The sequence below is a fragment of the Chiloscyllium plagiosum genome, chromosome 44, assembly GCF_004010195.1.
Source record: "Chiloscyllium plagiosum isolate BGI_BamShark_2017 chromosome 44, ASM401019v2, whole genome shotgun sequence".
Classification (NCBI taxonomy): Eukaryota; Metazoa; Chordata; class Chondrichthyes; order Orectolobiformes; family Hemiscylliidae; genus Chiloscyllium; species Chiloscyllium plagiosum.
Genome location: NC_057753.1, coordinates 5,453,383 through 5,472,918, shown reverse-complemented (window position 1 = coordinate 5,472,918; position 19,536 = coordinate 5,453,383). Strand labels below are relative to the sequence as shown.

Sequence of the window (19,536 nt, the reverse complement as noted above, 5' to 3'; positions counted from 1 at the left end):
ATTTCCTTACACACCTAAGGATGGTCTCTCACAGGGACTTTGCTGTCAGTGAAGAAAGATGTGAAAGACCACAGTGGCATTTGTCCCTCTCAGTGTGACCCTGGAAGACCATGCCCAGGCTGTTGTATGATTCTCACCCCAGATTGTCCTTCCTTCAATTGAAGACTAGCACTCAGGTGGAAAAGACAGAACCTTACAATGTGTTTAAATAAAAGATGATTTATTTCATATTTAACCAGAGTATGAAACTTCAACCCAGTGATTTTTGGGGGCTGGTGTGAAATCTCTAGAAACCACTAGAAAATCATACCATTACTCTCATTTGCAAGAGACTGATGGTAGATGAATGAGTTCACCAGAGTGGATGAATGCATAAATCCCTTCCGACACATTGTGCAAGTGAATGGCATCTCCCCAGTGTGAAGATGGTAGTGCATTATCAGAACCTTGGTGCAAGAGTCAAGGTATCTCGGAGAGAGTACAGGGTATTCCCAAAGGGAGTGGGACTAGCAGGAGGTCTTTGTACGCATCGGAACTAAGGACATAGGAAGGAAAAAGGATGAGATTTTGAAGGGAGAACAGAGGAGGTTAGGCAGGAATTTAAAAAGGTCCTTGAGGGTAATAATACCTGGATTACTCTTGGTGCTACGTCTAAGTAAGGGCAGAAATAGGAGGATAGAGCTGATGAATGTGTAGCTGATGAGCTAATGCACGGGAGAAGTGTTCATATTTTTGAATCATTGAAATCTCTTCTGGAGTAGACATGACCTGTACAAGAAGGATGGATTTCACCTAAATTGGAAGGGGTCTAATATACTGGCAGGGAGATTTGCTGTTCTGGAGGATGTAAACTAGTAAGGTGGGACGGGGAGGGGGTGGGGGCCAAAGAGATAGTGAGAAATGAGATCAGTCTGAAGCTGGTATAGTTGGGAAAAGGAGCAAGTCAAACAGCCAGGGCAGACAGGAACATGGCAGAGACCAAGGTAGGATGGATTCATTAAACTGCATTTCTTTCAATGCAAGAGGCCTAACAGGGAAGGCAGATGAACTCAGGGCATGGTTAGGAACATGGGACTGGAATGTCATAACAATTACAGAGATGTGGCTTAGGGATGGACAGGATTGGCAGCTTAATGTTCCATGATAGAAATGCTATAGCAAGGATAGAAAGGGGAGCAAGAGAGGTGGGAGAGTGGCGTTTTTGATAAAAGATAACATTATGGTTGGGCTTAAAGGAGGATATTCCTGGGAATACATCCGGGAAAGTTATTTGGGTAGAAGTGAGAAATAAGAAAGGGATGATAACCTTATTGGGTTGTAATATAGATTCCCCAATCGTCATAAGGAAGTTGAGAAACAAATTTGTAAGAAGATCTCAGTTGTCTGAAAGAATATTAGGGTCGTAATGATCAGGAATTTTAACTTTCCAAACATAGACTGGGATGACCATAGTGTTAGGGTTTAGATGGAGAGAAATTTAAGTGTGCACAAGAAAATTTTCTGAACCAGAGCGTAGATGTACCTACTAGAGAAGGTGCAAAACTTGACCTATTCTTGGGAAATAAGGCAGGGTAAGTGACTGAGGTGTCAGTAGGGGAGCACTTTCAGGCCAGTGATGATAATTCCATTAGTTTTGAAATAGTGATGATGGAAAAGGTTAGACTGGATCTAAAAGTTGAATTTTTAAATTGGAGGAAGGTCAATTTTGATGGTATTAGACAAGAACTTTCAAACGTTGATTGGGAGCAGATGTTTGCAGGTAAAGTGATGGCTGAAAAATGGGAAGCCTTCAAGATGAGATAATGGGAGTCCACAGGCAGTATATTCCTATTAGGGTGAAAGGCAGGGCTAGGTTTTGGTTTAAAAAAAGCATACGTCAGGTGTAGACAGCAGAGATCGAGTGAATCCTTAGGAAAGCATAAATGCAGTACGAGTACACTTAAAAGGGAAATCAGGAGGGCAAAAAGTGGACATCAGATTGCTTCGATAAATAGGGTCAAGGAGAATCCAAAGAGATTTTATAAATATATTAAGGACAAAAGAGTAACTAGTAAAAGAACAAGACCCTTCAAAGATCAGCAAGGCAGCCTACGTATGGTAACTCAGGAGGTGGGAGAGATACTAAACAAGTATTTTGCATTAGTGTTTACTGTGGAGAAGGACATAGAATGTGTGGAAATACATGGTGACATCTTGAAAAATGTCTATATTACAGAGGAGGTGGTTCTGCATGTCTTAAAATGCAGCAAAGTGGATGAATCTCCGGGACCTGATCAGGTGTACTCTAGAACTCTGTGAGAAGTGATTGCTAGGCCCCTTGCTGAGATAATCACAGGTGAGGTGCGAAAAGACTGGAGGTTGGCGAACATGCTGCCTCAATTGAAGAAAGGTAGTAAGGACAAGCCAAGGAACTATGGACCGGTAAGCCTGACATCAGTGGGTAGGGTGTTGGAGGGAATCCTACGGGACAAGATTTACATGTATTTGGAAAGGCAAGGACGGATTAAGGATAGACAACATGGCTTTGTGCATGGGAAATCATGTCTCACTAACTTGATGGAGTTTTTTTGAATCAGTAACAAAGAGGATTAATGAGGGTAGAGCAGTGCACGTAATCTATATGGGCTTCAGTAAGGCATTCGACAAAGTGTTTCATGGTACACTGGTTAGCAAGGTTACAACCCATAGAATACAGGTAGAACTAGCCACTCGAATACAGAACTGGCTCAAAGGAAGAAGACAGAGGGTGACTTTGGAGAGTTCTTTTCAGATTGGAGGCCTGTGACAGTGATGTGCTACAAGGATCCGTGCTGGGTCCACTGCTTTTCGTCATTTTCTAAATGGTTTGGATGTGAACATAGGAGATGTAGTGGACAGCGAAGAAGGTTACCTCAGAGTACAACAGGATCTTGATCAGATGGGCCAATGGACCAAGGAGTGGCGGATGAGGTTTAATTTAGATAAATGCTGCATTTTGGAAAGGCAAACCAGGGCAGGACTTATATACTTAATGATAAGGTCCTGGGGAGTGTTGCTGAACCAAGAGACCTTGGAGTGCAGGTTCATAGTTCCTTCAAAGTGGAATCGCGGGTAGATAGGATAGTGGAGAAAGCATTTGGTATGTTTTCCTTTATTGGTCACAGAATTGAGTGTAGGAGTTGAGAGGTCACATTGCAGCTGTACAGCACATTGGTTAGGCCACTTTTGGAATATTGTGTGCAATTCGGGTCTCCCTCCTATAGGAAGGATGTTGCAAAACTTGGAAGAGTTCAGAAAAGATTTACAAGCATGTTGCAAGGGTTGAAGGGTTTGAGTGACAGGTAGAGGCTGAGTAAGCTGGGGCTGCTTTTCCTGGAGTGTCAGAAGCTGAGGGGTAACTTTATAGAGGTTTATAAAATCATGAGGGGCATTTAGAATATCTGGTCGGCATGGACGAGTTGGACCGAAGGATCTGTTTCTGTGCTGTACATCTCTAAGAATCTTTCTAGATGGTGCTGGTTTAGTCTGAGGTTTGCCATCCGTCAGATGAGGGGCAAGGTTCAGGAGGTGGGACTTTCAAGGTGATCTCAACCAGTACGGGAACTGAAACCGTGCCCTTCGTGTCACTCTGCAAGCCAGCCTCCAGCCAACTGAACTAACTGATTCCCAAACTGGGAACAAACTCTGAATTAATGTAATTAGTACTGCATGTGATTAAAAACAGTACTAACAGAGTCTAAGCCCTGCTGTTACTTGTGAATTCGCTGGTGTGTGAGCAAGTTGGATGACTGAGTGAACCCCTTCCCACACTCAGAGCAGGTGAATGGCCTCTCCCCAGTGTGCACTCGCTGGTGTGTCTGTAGGTGGGATAAACGAGTGAAACCCTTCCTACATATGGAACAGATAAATGGTCTGTCCCCTGTGTGAACCTGCTGGTGTGTCAGAAGATTTGACGAATTACTGAATCCCTTCCCACACACGGAGCAAGTGAATGGTCTCTCGCCAGTGTGAACCCGTTGGTGTTTCACCAGGGTGGACGAACGTGCAAATCCCTTCCCACACACTGTGCAAGCAAATGGCCTCTCCCCAGTGTGAGTATATTGGTGCGTTATCAGATCCTTTTTGCTTTTGAAGCACTTCTCACAGTCAGAACAATTAAAAGGTTTGTTGTTGGAGTGAACACGCTGGTGTGTCGCAAGATGGGAAGAGTGAGTGAATCCTTTCCCACAGACAGAGCAGGTGAAAGGTCTCTCGCCGGTGTGAGTGCGCCGATGAATCTTCAGTTCAGATGGGTAATTAAATCCCTTCCCACAATCCCCACATTTCCAGGGTTTCTCCATGGCGTATATCCTTGTATCCCTCCAAGTCCCATAACCAGCTGAAGCCTCGTCCAGTCAGAGTGATTTCCACCTGATGTGAATGCTGTTCCTTTCAGGCTTTGAAAGGTCTTTATCACCAACCCATGTGTGTGCTTCAGTGATTTCTCAGTCACACTGATGTTTGAAGCCTTCATCAACAGAAAAGCAATTCTCCTTCTACGTTCAAAGGCTGATGGTGTTCAAGTCCCAATTAACCGAGTCACTCTGTCCGATCCTGACGTGACATTTTGGTTTGAGTTCCCCGCCTATGAATCCTCCCCTTCTGAAATCCGGCACAAAGAGCTTACAGGAGTCATCGCTGCTCGAAAAACATGGTACAAAATTAGAACATTTGTTCCCCATTGTTTCCCCAAATCTCTTCAGTCAAGCGGAAATAGGCCAACACCAGCATTAAAAGGCAAACTTCCTAGCTAAACCAGAATGATGGCTCAGTGTATACAAGATGCTAAGCGCCCTGATGTATTCACTGTGGAAGGTATCCAGCCGAAAGATGGATACTACATATTTTATCTGTGAGGGCTGACAAGCACAGACAAGGGTGGCTCAGTGGTTAGCACTGCCATCTCACAGCGACAGGCACCCAGGTTCAATTCTAGCCTCAGGCGACTATCTGCGGGGGAATTTGCACATTCTCCCTGTGTCTTTGTGGATTTCCCCTGAGTGCTCCAGTTTCCTCCCACAGTCCAAAAATGTCCAAGTTAGGTGAATTAGTCATGCTAAATTGCCCATAGTGTTCAGGGATGAGCAAGCCAGGTGCATTATTCAGGGGAAAAATGTGGGAGAATGGGTCTGGGAGGGATAGTCTTCAGAGGGTTGATGTGGACTTGTTGGGCTAAATGGCCTGATCCATATTGTAGGGATTGTATGAAAGACCTTTCAAACACATGGATCCACACATCCGGGACATATAAACTACTGTTTTTAACCAGATGCAAAAGCAGGACCCATTCCTTTACAAATTGGGCATCCAAAGATTAGAAGAATGAGGATTAAAAGAGTGCCAAAACCTGAGAAGTAGCCCCTCAAGGGCTAGTCAGAGGGGCTGCAACCTCTCACAGTGAATATACGCACGGCCCAGGGATTCCTATACTGCAAACATCAAACGCAACTTGTATTCACCCACTGGGTGAAGACGCTCAAAATCATGTTGTCTCAACTATTCAGAAAATGTAAGCAATAAGTCAGCATTCAAAGTGTTGAACTTTGAATGTGTGGCAACATTTTGGGTCAACGATGGGTAGGTCAAGAAATAGAAAAAAGATAACTGACAGAGAGAATAGGATGTTAGCAACTAGAGTAACGTCAGGGATAATCAGAGTAAAAAAAAAGCTAAAGACACTCCTCACAATACATTCACAACAAATTAGATGATTGATCTGATCTGTTTTTTCCAAGAAAGGAAAATATGACTGTACACAATACTCAGGATATGATCTCACCAAGGCCTTGCATAGCTGCATCAAAACTTCATTGATATCCCACTCCCTTCTAGTAAGCATTAATTTGCCTTCCTAATCAGTGTACTTCCATACTAACATCTTGTCATTCATGCAGCAGGACACCCACACCCCTCCGTTCCGCAAAGTTCTGCAATCTTTCTCCATTTAATTCAGATTTCGCTCTTCTATTCTTTCCGTCAAAGTTAACATCTTCTCATATCATACCCTATCTGTCGATTTTTCACTCACTTACATGCTCTATTTATACCCATTCACAGATTTGTTAAACAATATAAGTTCCTCTTATATTTGGCGTCATCAGCAAATTTGGCTACCATATGTATTCAAGTCATTTGATATGGATTGTAAATATTTGAGTCTCCCACACAGATACCCTGTAGTACTCCACAGAATTGTTATAGCCTGGTCAGTTACAGCATGCCAACCCATTTGTCACGACTCAGAGTCATACAGTACAGAAATAGCCCATTGAGTCTGCTCCAGCAAAGCTGCTCTAATCTATACTTGTACATCACACTCTCTGCTAGACAATTCTCTACTTGTGCTAAACATGTCATAGAAACAGAATATAAGAATAACATGTCGACCATTTGGCCCTTCGAACCTGTTCTATCGTTCATGGCTGATCATTCAATTCAGTAGCATGTTCATGCTTTCTCCCCATGTCCTTCCATCCCTTTAGCCCCAACTGCTAAATCTCATTCCTTCTTGAAAATGTTCAGTGTTTTGGCCTCCACCGCTTTCTGTGGTAGCGAATTCCACAGGCTCGCTACTCTCTGGGAGAAGAAACTTGTCCTCATCTCAATCCTAAATGGTTTACCCTGCTTCCTTCCACTGTGACATTCTGGTACTGGACTTCCCCATAACTGGGAAAGTCCTTCTTATCTCTACTTTGTCCAGTCTTGTTAGGATTTTATAGGTTTCTATGAGATTATCCCCCTCATTCTTCTAAACTGCCGTGAATATAGTCATAAGTGATCCAGTTTTTCCCCACAAATCAGTTATACCATTGCAGAATTCAGTCATGTGAGATTTTATCTTTTGATGTGACGCCTTATGTGAATGTAGTTTCCCTCTATCATCTTGATCAGTATCAAATAACATCAAAGTCACATTCAATCTTCTAAATTCCTACAATCCTTGTAATGAGATGATGCATTTAGGCAGAGGAATAGGAAGAGACAATGTACTGTCAACGTCATAGTTTAAAAGCTTTACCTTGCCAGATTAACTCGAGGGTTCGTATGCTCAGATCTCTGAAACTAACAGAGAGAAGAAAGTGAGGACTGCAGATGGTGAAGATCAGAGTCAAAAAATTTCACATCTAACAGACATTAGTGTACAAGATGCATTTTTAATGACAATTGACAATGATCATACCATTTAAAAACAGAAATTGCTGGAAAAACACAGCAGGTTCGGCAGCATGTGTGGAGTGAAAGCAGAGTTAACCTGGAGGTCCAGAGACACTTCTTCAGTTCCATGTTTTTCCGAATTGCTTAGGCCACTGTTGGAATATTGTGTGCAATTCTGGTCTCCTTCCTATCGGAAAGATGTTGTGAAACTTGAAATGGTTCAGAAATGGTTCAGAAAAGATTTACAAGAGTGTTGCCAGGGTTGGAGGATTTGAGCTACAGGGAGAGGCTGAACAGGCTGGGGCTGTTTTTCCTGGAGCGTCGGAGGCTGAGGGGTGACCTTATTGAGGTTTACAAAATTATGAGGAGAATGGATAGGATAAATAGACAAAGTTTTTTCCCTGGAGTCAGGGAGTCCAGAACTAGAGGGCATAAGTTTAGGGTGAGAGGGGAAAGATATAAAAGGGACCTAAGGGGCAACTTTTTCATGCAGAAAGTGGTACGTGTATGGAATGAGCTGCCAGAGGAAGTGGTGGAGGCTGGTACAATTGCAACATTTAAGAGGCATCTGGATGGGTATATGAATAGGAAGGGTTTGGAGGGATATGGGCTGAGTGCTGGCAGGTGGGACTAGATTGGGTTGGGATATCTGGTCGGCATGGACGGGTTGGACCGAAGGGTCTGTTTCCATGCTGTACATCTCTATGACTCTATAACTTATGTTTTTGTTTCTGACTTCCAGCATCTGCAGTTCTTTGGGGCTTTCTCTTACGTGATCATCTGGTTGCATTAACCAGGTTTTAATTATATATTTATTAAGTGAATTCAAATCTCACTAACTGCCATGACGTGATTCAAACCTATTAGGAAGACTCGGAGCTGCTGGCCCTGTGACCTTACCGCTATTCCATTGCCTCTTCCAACGCGACTGCCCGGGGTTTGTCTGTTGCATCTGGCAGCATCTGCAGAGAGGGAAACAAAGACTTAACATTTTAAGATCAAGAAGTCCTTCCTTCAAATCTGGAAGGAACACTGCAGGGATTCTCAGATGTCGAGGTGCTGGTGTTGCACTGTGATGGACAAAGTTAAAAATCTAGGCAAAAGTGAGTACTGCAGGTGCAGGAGATTAGAGTCCTGGAGGGGAAGGTAGCTGAGAGTGCAATAGGTGGATGGAGGTGGGAGTAAAGATGATAGGTCAGAGGGGAGAGTGGAGCGGATAGACGGGAAGGAAGATGGACAGATGGGACAGGTCATGAGGATGGTTAAAAAATCTCACAACACCAGGTTTATCTGCAAGCACTAGCTTTTGGAACGCTGCTCCTTCGTCAGGTGGCTCGTGGGGCAGGATCGTAAGACACAGAATTTCTCGGGTGACACCTGAGACAGGTGGAGAACTTTTTTTGGGGCGGGTGGGGCAAGAACAATGCCAGACGTTGCTGGAAAGGCTGATCGGGTCTGGCAGCGCCTCCGTACAGAAACGTCAGAGTTAACCTTTCGGGTCCAGCGACCCATCCTCAGGATTGCATTGTAAACAGTGGGCTGGCTGCCCCCTTCATTTTACACTTTCACTGGTTTCAAAACCGACTTAAAAATCTCACAACGCCAGGTTATAGTCCAACAGGTTTATCTGGAAGCACTAGCTTTCGCAGCGCCGAAGAAACAGGATTTCTCAGGTGACACCTGAGACAGGTGTAGAACTTTTTTTTGGGGGGGGGGAAACAAGAACAACGCCAGATGCTGCAGGAAAGGCCGAGCGGATCTGGCAGCGCCTCTGTGGAGAGAAATCAGAGTTCGGGTCCGGCGACACCTTCTTCACCCGAAAGGTTAACTCCGATTTTTCTCCGCCGAGGTGCTGCCAGACCCACTCAGCCTTTCCAGCAACTTCTGCCTTCGGTTCTTTTGGGAATTTTTTGAGACCAGATTGGATAAGGGGCATATGGCAAGACAAGGCGGGGGGGGGGGGGGGGATGGCCATTTCAAGAAAAGGTTGTCCCCATTAGCTAATAGTACAAGGACTTGGGGTTGGGGGGGGAGGGAGGTGGGAACTGCTGTGCTTTTCCAGCACCACTCTAATCTAGAATCTGGTTTCCAGCATCTGCAGCCCATGCTTTTACCACCGAGAAGGACATGTCTTCTCTACCTCTGCCCCTCCCCCCACCCCCCGCACTGCTCTCAAAATGGCCGCCGGTGGCCTTTCCCCCTCACCTTTCAGGATAGTCTCAAAATGGCCGCCAGTGGTCTTCCACCACTTTAACAATTGCCTCCTAAAATGGCCGTCAGTGGTCTTCCCCTCACCTTCCAGGGTAGTGCCAAATGGCCGGCAGTGCGCTTCCCTCACCTGAAACAACCGCCTCCCAAAATGGCCGCCAGCGGTCTTATCCTCACCTTTCAGGATAGTCTCAAAATGGCCGTCGAGGGTCTCTCTCTCTCTCTCTCTCTCTCCACATTTCAGGACTGTCTCAAAATGGTCGCCGGTGGTCACCGAAACGCCAGGCAACCTCTCTCAAAATGGCGGCAGCGGCGGCGACCGGTTGCCTAGGCAACCCGACGTCACGAAGGCGGAGCTCCACCCTCAAGCGACCTCCCCCACACAGGATGGCGGTGGGCGAGCTCGGATCTTCCTCCCACCCGAGGCTAAAAAGACGGGACCTGTCGGCTCGTCTTCTTGGGTCTCAAGCCTACACTCAGCCTTCCCAAGCCGGCCGCAGTCTTCAGCCTCTCTCCCCTCCCATCCCCCTTCCCCGCCCGGTCTCGAGTCCCCGCAGCCCCACCCCCTCCTCTCCAGTTCTTTGGCCCTCTCGCACAGTGAGCATGCTCAGACCACGCAACGACACCGCACCCACGTCCCCAAGTGTCATTCGACTTTCTGACCCGCGAGGTCTTCTGGGTATATCGTCCGCCATTAGCACTTTAACAAATTCCAGCAGCTGAACAGAGATCCGGATGCAGCAACCGGGCACGAAATAGGAGTTTACATCGCAACGAAACCGACAGCGTCACACCCTCGATCTAATTCGTGTGCGATTATACGCACAGATGTACCATTTTACTCCTGAAGAAAAATGGCGGCTCATTTACAAAATTAATGACTACACATACAGGATAGGAATTCAAACAGATAATTCTAGTTTCTAAGAAATATTTGTTCCCCAAAGCTGTAAATCCTGTCCTCACACTGTCCCTTTCCCTTGTACCTACTGTGCTTTCTCCAGTCCCAGCGTCCTCCCTCTTTTTTTTATAATCTGGCTGTTTTCAATTCTCCAGTACCATATGCAGAGTGCAAATAAAGCCAACGTTCAAGCCCGTGTGTCCTTGGAGAAGGGGCATGTGGTGTCCACCAACACCCTCGAGATTTTCAGGGAGTGGAGTGTATTATTTCCCCCTCCAACTCTATTTTGATTTAATCCCTGCCCTGCCCTCCCCCTTCACCTTTTTGTTCACGCAGCATTGCCCTGTGCTGAGAAGGGCACTGCTTGTCAATGGGTGTTTCTTTTCTTCCTGGTGGTGGAAATTGAATAAAGATTGGTTCACCTCTTATCTTTCACTGTGTCTCACACCTACACACACACAACATGGGTGCTGGGGAAAAATAAGCACTACTGCAGTTAGGCGGTAGGTGTGGGAGTTTTAAATTTAAAAAATCAGGAGATTTAGAGTCTCCTTAAAAAAAATTAGCAGGAGATGTAGAGTCACCTCAGTTTGGAGCACTGACTCTGTGCTGGCTGGAGAAAAAAGAAAGAAATAAAGCCAATATTCAATTGCTCTCTCACCTGCTTATTGGGATCCTAAAGTCCTGTTAATTCTGTTCTCTAACCAAAATGACTACACAGATAGCTATTAACCTTGAATAAAGACAGTGGGGCTATTGAACTGGGTTTTTTTCTTAAGCAATGATTCCAAAGATCGAAGTGAAAGTCCTGGAGTTTCTTACTCCAAGATTACAACCTATGTCAAGTGTTTCTGAAGCTATCACCTGCTGATACAAAATTACAGTACAGTATTCCCTGGATTCTGGTACTATTCAGTCTTACATGGCTTGGAGAGGGTGGACGCTAGGAAATTGTTTCCATTAGGCAAGGAGACTAGGACCCGTGGACACAGCCTTAGAATTGGAGGGGGTAAATTCAGAACAGAAATGCGGAGACGTTTCTTCAGCCAGAGAGTGGTGGGCCTGTGGAATTCATTGCCACAGAGTGCAGTGGAGGCTGGGACGCTAAATGTCTTCAAGGCAGAAATTGATAAATTCTTGATGTCACAAGGAATTAAGGGCTATGGGGAGAATGCAGGTAAGTGGAGTTGAAATGCCCATCAGCCATGATTGAATGGCGGAGTGGACTCGATGGGCCAAATGGCCTTGCTTCCGCTCCTATGTCTTATGCTGACTGGTGTGTGTGTGTGTGTGTGTTTCTCTCTCTTTCTCTGCTCAGATCTCCACATTCAGATACCTCTCTCTCTTTCGAAGATGCTGACTTTGACTTGGTTACTGTCTCCATTTCCCCGTCTCTCACAATCCTAAATATTGTTTTTTAGAATGATAAAAACAAAAATAAATAATTTGATGCACTATACCTGTGATGGCTTTCTAGTAGCTCCATCCAATTATTCCCACAGTTCTGTTGGCAGTCAAAACAATGCATACCTGGTTGAGGGATGCAGGAGATTTATGGAAAAGGTAGACTATTCAGCTATTTTTCACACACTGACCTCCCTGGAAAGATTGAGCAACTAATATACTAAGTAGATATTAAGTTAAACAATTTAAGTAATTCATTGTTAAAAATCACACAACACCAGGTTATAGTCCAACAGGTTTAATTGGAAGTACTAGCTTTCAGAGCGCTGCTCCTTCATCTCCTGGTGTTGTGTGATTTTTAACTTTGTACACCCCAGTCCAACACCAGCATCACCAAATCATAAGTAATTCATAGTGTTATGGACCAGGCCAGACCCTCTCAAAACATTTCAAGAAGGTAGCCCAGACCCTAACTTTTCTAGTTGTTTTAAGCAGATGTAAGGTGGAAACTCCAGGAGTGATGCAACTGGCCCAACCACTCAGTTTTAAAGAAAACAATTTATTTACACATGAACCAAAGATAACCAAATTTAGAATGACATAACTATTCCAGCAACACATTTTCAGCTAACTATTTGAAAACCCAATCAACTCCATCGCAACGTAATGATGGTGTTCCAAACACTTAAATACCTCCTTGGCAAATAAAGGTAAAATCAAACACAGGTTCTTACAGGAGAGAGATTGCAGAGAGAGGAAAGATCATCATGGAGCTGTTTCTTTAGGTCCAGCAGCCTTGAAAACCTTGACCAGCAGCTGCAAACAAGTCAGCTTGCGAAAACAAACCAAACCTTGAACCGGGAGAACTAGCCGCTCCCCTTTCAAAGCTTCTTCAAGCAGATAAACCCAGACATATGGGAACCTAAGCCTTTATGACCCTCTTTTAAAAAATGACAAAACAACTTTGTTAAAGGAGCAGTATCATAACAATAGTTCCCATTTAAATCACTGTTAATAGATACGACATATCACTTCAGTGAACCATTGCAGCACTCACTCTATGGCAAGGGTATCCTGTCTCAGGTTCAGAAAACAAAACCATGTGTAATATTCCACGTACAGTCTGACCAAAGCCCTGCAGAACCAGAGTAAGGCATTCTTACTTCTGCGCTCAAATCCTCTCACAATGATAGTTGATACACCATTTGCCTTCCATACTGTTTGCTGCACCTGCCTACTTTCATTGACTGATATGAAAGGACACCAAGATTCCTTTGTACATACACTTTTCCCAATCTATCACCAATTAAATAATCCTGTGCCTTTGATCTTTTCATGTTTAAGTGTATAACTTCACATTTAGTCGTGTTGTCATGCATCTGCCAACTGTTTCTCCATTCACTCAAATTGTCAAAATCACTGTAAAGTCTCCTCGCATCTCCTCACAAGTCACAATTCTATCTAGTTTTGTGTCTTGAGCAAATCTGAAAATGTTGCATTTGGTTTCGTCATTGAGGTCATGAGTACCATGAATACTGGGGCCTAAGCAGCGATCCTTGCAGCATCTCCCTAGGCACTGCATGAAACACAGAAAAAGATTGATTTTTTCTCTTTCTGTTTCCAACTGGTGAACCAATTCTCAATCCATGCCAATATCTTACCCCTATCTCATGTGCTTTTTTGCACCTTATCTGAAGATCCAAATACACCACATTCACTGGTTCTGCTTATCTATTCTACTAATTACATTCTCAAAACATTCCAATAGGTTTTTTAGTAAAACAGTGCAGAATCAACTTAAAATCCATAAACTAAATGTAAATTAACAATTTCAGGCCACAAAACCTGCACAGCTTTGGAACAAATTTAAGTTAAAGGAGTCACTTATCAGAGAAAAGCAAAGGCATTGGGAAGGCAATGAGATAATGTTCTGGGGACCTAAGTTCAAATCTTGGCATGGCAGATAGTGAAATTTGAATCAAGAGTCTAATGATGAGCATGAATCCATTCCCAATTGTCATGAAAAACCCATCTGCTTCACTAATGCCCTTCAGGGAACGAAACGGCCACCCTCATCTAGTCTGGCCTACATGTGAATTCAGATCCGCAACAATGTGGTTGAGCCTTAACTGCCTTCTGGCCAATTAGGCAGAGGCAATAAATGTGAGTCTGGCCAGCGATGCCCTCATCCTATGAATGAATAGAAAATCTCCTGCAAGTTCACAACTACCAATTACCTAGGACATTGAATGAGGAAGAATCTCCACCTTCCTAATGAAAAAGAGAGATGGTTGCTGTTGCTGGAGCTCAGACATCCCTGCAGGAGTTCCTCAGGATAGTGTCTTGGGTCCAAAGTTCTTCAGTTACTTAATTGTTCCATTGTAACAAAGTGGGGACGTTCACAGATGGTTGCACAATGTCCAGGACCACTTTGTGACTAATAACTTATTTCAAGGAATGTGGGCTCAGTGGCTAAGTCAGTATTTGTTGTCCATTCCAAATTGCCCAGAGAGAGTCAGTCACAGTCTACAGTCATATATAGATCATACCAGGTAAGGAGGGTACGTTTCCTTCCCTAAAGAAGGTTAGTGAACCAGTAGACATTCCCCCACACCATGGCATTGGCCTACATGGACCTCTTTCGGCACTTAAAGTTACACAAAGGCAGTCACTCTTTCCATGCCAGAGCCTCCAAGAGCCCTGCACTCCTCCAACTGTCACCCTTTCCTGCCCCCTACCAACATCATTCCACCATCTGTGGTTGCACTTTCAGCTACCAAGATATCAAGCTTGAGAATTCCCTCCCTAAAATCTACCTCAATAAAGCTTTTGGTTAAGTATAAAGCACCTTGGCAAGTTTTACAATATGAAAAGGTCTAAGTTGGTGTTGTTCATGTACATTCTGAGAATCAGGAATATCACATAATCGTTTTAATTCCTCAGACCATAAAAACCACAGTTGCTTTCACGCTAGAAACCTAAATCTGCCATTTCATTTTCAGTCAGGAACAGATCCCATTATGACCCCCAATCTCTGGCTTGATTATACATTTCTACCATTCCCCATTGTTCTTGATGACTTGAAACCCAGTTATGTCTAGGAGCTCTGAAACATGGAGGAGAGCAGCTGGGACACAATTTTTCTCTATCTCAGGATTAGAGCTCTACAGCATGGAAACGCACTCTTCAGTCCAACTTGCCCAAGCCTACCAGATATCCAAAATTAATCTAGTTCCAACTGCCAGCATTTGGCCCATATCCCTCTAAACCCTTCATAGTTATGGACCCATCCAGATGCCTTTTAAATGCTGTTATTGTACCAACCTCCATCACTTCTTCTGGCAGCTCATTCCACACATGCACCACCCTTTGAGTGAAAAAGATGCCCCTGACGTCCCTTTTAAATCTTTCCCCACTCAGCTTAAAACTATGCCAACTCATTTTGGACTCCCCTACCCAGGGGAAAAGACCTGGCTACATACCCTACCAATGCCCTTCTTGACTTTATAAACCTCCATAAGGTTACCCATCAGCCTCAGGCATGGCAGGGAAATAGCCCCAGCCTATTCAGCCTATACGTGTAGCTCAAACCCTCCAACCCTGGCAACATCATTGTAAATCCTTTCTGCGCCCCTTCAAGTTTAACAACATCTTTCATATAGCAGGGATACCAGAACTGAACGCAGTATTCCAAAAGTGGGATAACCAATGTCCTGTACAGCCATAACATGTCAACCCAATCCTATAGTCAATGCACTGACCAATAACAGCAAGCATACCAAAACCTTCTTTCCTAACCTGTCTACCTGGGACCCCATCTTCAAGGAAATATGAACCTGCATCCCAAGGTCTCTTTCCTCAGCCACACTCCCCAGGACCGTACCATTATGTATATCCGTCCTGCCCTGATTTCCCTTACTAAAATGCAACCCTCATACCGATCTAAATTAAACTTCATCTGCCAATCCTCAGCCATCCTGATCAAGTTCCTATTGTATTGAGAGATAACCTTCTTCACTGTCCGCTACAGCACCAACCTTGCTGTCATCTGCAAACTTACTAACCATTCCGCCTATATTCACGTCAAAATCATTTACATCAATGACAACATTAACTCATTCTCCAACCTCCTGATGCACCAGCGAGTTCCACTGGGGAGCAGCCAGCTCTGAATGAGATGAATAGCTGCACAAACAGAATCCAACCCCTGCAGTCAATCATATATGAACTCACTGGAGTCTCAGCAGGAGGGAAGAATGAATGAATTCCTTCCCATACAAGGCTCAAGTGTATGGCCTCTTCTCTGAGTGAATTCGCTCCTGTTACAGCAAGGTAAACACCCAAGTGAGTCCTTCCCGCATTCGGAGCAGGTAAATGACTTCTGCACAACGTGACTTTGCTGATTGTTTAGCAGGTTGGATGAATCAGTGAACCTCTTCCCACAATTGCAGCAGGAGAACGGACTCTCTCCAGCATCAGTGCATCGGTGTGTCTGCAAGTCATTGCTGCTTTTAAAGCTCTCCTCACCATCAGAACATTGAAAGGCTCTCAGATCTGAGTGAGTACGCTGGTGCCTCAGGAGGTTGGATGAATAAGTGAAACTTTTCCCACACTCAAAGCAGGTGAATGGTTTCTCTCCAGTGTGAACTCGCTGGTGGACAGCGAGGTCAGATGTCGTTTTGAACCCTGTCCCACAGTGAGAGCACCTGAAGGGTCTCTCATCGGTGTGAACACGTTGATGGCATGACAGTTCTCTGGAACTTTTATAGCACTTCCCACAGATGGGGCAGATAAAGGGTCTCTTGTCAGTGTGAACTTGCTGGTGTTTCAGCAGGGTCGATGAATCAGAGAATCCTTTCCCACACTCAGAGCAAGTGAAAGGCCTCTCCCCAGTGTGAACCCGCTGGTGCGTCAGGAGGTTGGAAGAATGGCTGAATCCTTTCCCACACTCACAGCAGGTGAAAGGCCTCTCTCCTGTGTGAACTCGCTGGTGCTTCAGCAGGGTGGATGATCGAGTGAATCCCTTCCCACAGTCAGAGCAACTGAATGGCATCTCCCCGGTGTGAGTTCTCTGGTGTGTCTGTAAGCTGGATAACTGAGTGTATCCTTTCCCACACTCAGAGCAGGTGAACGGTCTCTCACCGGTGTGAATGCGTCGATGAATTTCCAGATCAGATGGGGATCTGAATCCTTTCCCACAGTCCCCACATTTCCACGGTTTCTCCATGGTGGAGTTGTTTGTGTGTCTAAGTTGGATGATCAGTTGAAGCCTCGTCAACACAAAAAACACAGATATGGTTTCTCCCCGTAGTGAACGGTGTGATTTTTTAATCTCGGACAGTGTAATTGGTTAAAGCTCATTCTCCAATCAGTTCACTGGAACACTCAGTCTGTGCAATTGATTAATGCTTTTTGCAGTCAATTCACTTGGACACTCTCAATCGGGTGGGTTTGTTGTCTTAGTTTTCTGGTTACACTGACATTTGAAATCTTTTCCCTCAGAAAGAACGAAGAAAAAATTCTTCTTCCACATTCAAAGGGTGATGAATTTCAGGTCCTGGTGAATCTTGGGACTGTCAGATATTGACGTTTGATTTGACATTGCTGTCTGAAAATTCTCTCCTTTTGACATCCTAAAAAGGAAGATTAGAGAAGTCAGCATGAATTCAGGACTGGAATTGCAAACAGACAATTCTACCTTCAATGGAACAATTTCCCCCTCAAGCTGTAAATGTCTTTTCAACGGTTTCCCTCTTGTATGTACAGAAATCCAAATAATCTACTTCTTTCCTTCCCAGTTTTCTCTCTCCCTCTCCTCTGAGTTCTCCAGCTCCTTTGTGCAAAATAAAAATAAAATCAAAGAGTAAACCATGTTCTTTTCTGAGGCCCAGCCAATTTCTATTTAGTCAGCTGGGTGACCATGCACACTCACCGCTTACAGAACAAGTACTTCAAATGGTAGCAGAGGACCTGGCCAAGACTGAGAAGACAGCCCTGCCTCTCTCATTCTTCAGCAATCTCTCAGGATCATGAATGGCTTCCTTACATGACTCTGGATTAGGTGACAAATGCATGATCTGTAGGCGTGGGATGGGATGGGCAAAGCATGAAGGGTCAGGTGGGTGTTTGGAGCTTGAGGTGCCTCCACTTTGACTCTGCAGATGTGCTCTCTCAATGTGCTCCGTGCATTCCCAAACCAGCCTTCTCCACTTTAGTCCACCACAAGCTGGACACACCCCTGAGTCGGTGGCTGTATTCAGTCTCTTCAGAGATGCTTTGAGGACATCCTCATGTTAACTCCCGCAACATAAGTATCAAACTGCGGGTAGAAAAAGTACAGAAGATCCAAGAACTCGAACAGCAATAACAGGCAGCGTTGTCTTCAGTGCTGTGAAAACAATCTATGGCCCAGGCGCTCTGGAACCCATCCTGCGTAGACAAAAGCGCAGAGGGGAATTTATCAAGGACAAGGAGACAGTCAAAGCTCACTGCAGAGAACAAACTAAAGAATTCCTCAACCAAGATTCTCTTGTCAGAAGAATACCTCAACACCATTCTACCTAAGTCCAGGGTGAAATTGAAAAACATTTTCGTAGCTCGAAAGCAGATGCAAGCCCAGCCAAACTCCAAACTCCTCATTTTCCCTCCCCCCACCTTATCCCAGATCCAACCTTCCAATTCGCCACCGGTCTCATCCTATCACACTCTCATCTACTTTCCCCCCAGCCCCTCCCATTTATCTCTCCACCCCCTTGGCCACTAGCCCCATTCTAATGAAGGGCTTTTGCCGAAACGTCGATTCTCCTGCTCTTCGGATGCTGCCTGACCAGCCATGCTTTTCCAGCACCACACTCTCGACTCTGAAATCTCCAGCATCTGCAGGCCTCACTTTCTCCCAAACTCTAAAATGTGTTGAGGCTACATTCCTGGCACAGCTGTATCATCTTGGAATGCCCATCTAAGAAGGGGAATGATTCCTCAGAATCATCAGAACTGCAGCTATGTTTGTGAATAGACAGATCCAATTGAGGTAACTCTAGAGGTGACTCCCTGCTGTTTACCACAGGGAAGGTCATAGCACAGAACCTCTCAATCATCCTCTTCTCATGGCCAAAGAGCTTCTTTCAGAGTCACAGCACAGTTTTTCCTTCATCAAGAGACACTACTGAAACTATTTTCACTGCATGGTTAACATTAAAATAATGAGTACACCATTCAGTCCCTCAAGCTTGTTTTGCCATTCAATAAGACTCTTGGCCAATCTAACTGTAATCTCAAATCCACACTCCTGCCTAACCCCAATGACATTTCACCCCCTTAACAACAGTCTATCTCCCACTGCCTTAAAAACATTCAAGAACTCTGCTTCCAACATATGTTTCAGGTACTAAAGACTCACAACCCTCAGAGAAAACATTTTGTCTCATCTCTGTTTTAAATGTTCTAGATTCTCCCACAAGAGGAAACATCCTGTCCAAATCTACTCTGTAAGATGCCATCTTCAACCAAGTCAGTTCTTACTTATGTCTTCTCTGGAATGTCTTCAATGCATTTACATCCTTCCTTAAATAACATGCACAATACTCCAGGATACAGTCTCACAATGCCCTGTAATACTGAAGCATAACCACTCTAATTTTGTATTCATCATTTACACACAGGGTGATGGGTGTCTGGAACGCATTGCCAGCAGAGATAGTAGGGGCAGGCACGATAGATTCATTTAGGATGCATCTGGATAGATGCAAGAGTAGATGGGGAGCAGAGGGATACAGATGCTTAGGAATTGGGCGACAGGTTTAGACAGTAGATTTGCATCGGCTCAGGCTTGGAGGGCCTGTAAATTTTCT

The 19,536-nt window shown here is 44.6% G+C and overlaps 1 protein-coding gene across 13 annotated transcripts in view; it reads right to left on the bottom strand.

Annotated features, from left to right (window-relative positions):
• Nucleotides 1-19,536, bottom strand: part of LOC122543480 (gastrula zinc finger protein XlCGF8.2DB-like) — a 38,093-nt gene that overhangs the window by 13,508 nt on the left and 5,049 nt on the right. For 2 of the 13 annotated variants that reach the window (XR_006310039.1, XR_006310044.1), the window contains exons 2-4: nucleotides 15,920-17,319; nucleotides 8,074-8,135; nucleotides 3,217-4,656 (exon numbers count right to left, since the gene is read on the bottom strand). Coding sequence is in view for 1 of the 13 variants with exons in the window: in XM_043682206.1 (XP_043538141.1) it covers nucleotides 15,927-16,913 (987 nt within the window). In the remaining 12 variants the exon portion in view is untranslated. Of the gene's footprint in view, nucleotides 1-3,216; nucleotides 4,657-7,036; nucleotides 7,081-7,196; nucleotides 7,361-8,073; nucleotides 8,136-9,378; nucleotides 9,506-9,558; nucleotides 9,846-11,742; nucleotides 11,813-15,585; nucleotides 17,320-17,618; nucleotides 18,116-19,207; nucleotides 19,265-19,536 lie in introns of those variants that run through there. The other 11 variants (XR_006310042.1, XR_006310040.1, XR_006310041.1 and 8 more) reach the window with 11 other exon arrangements.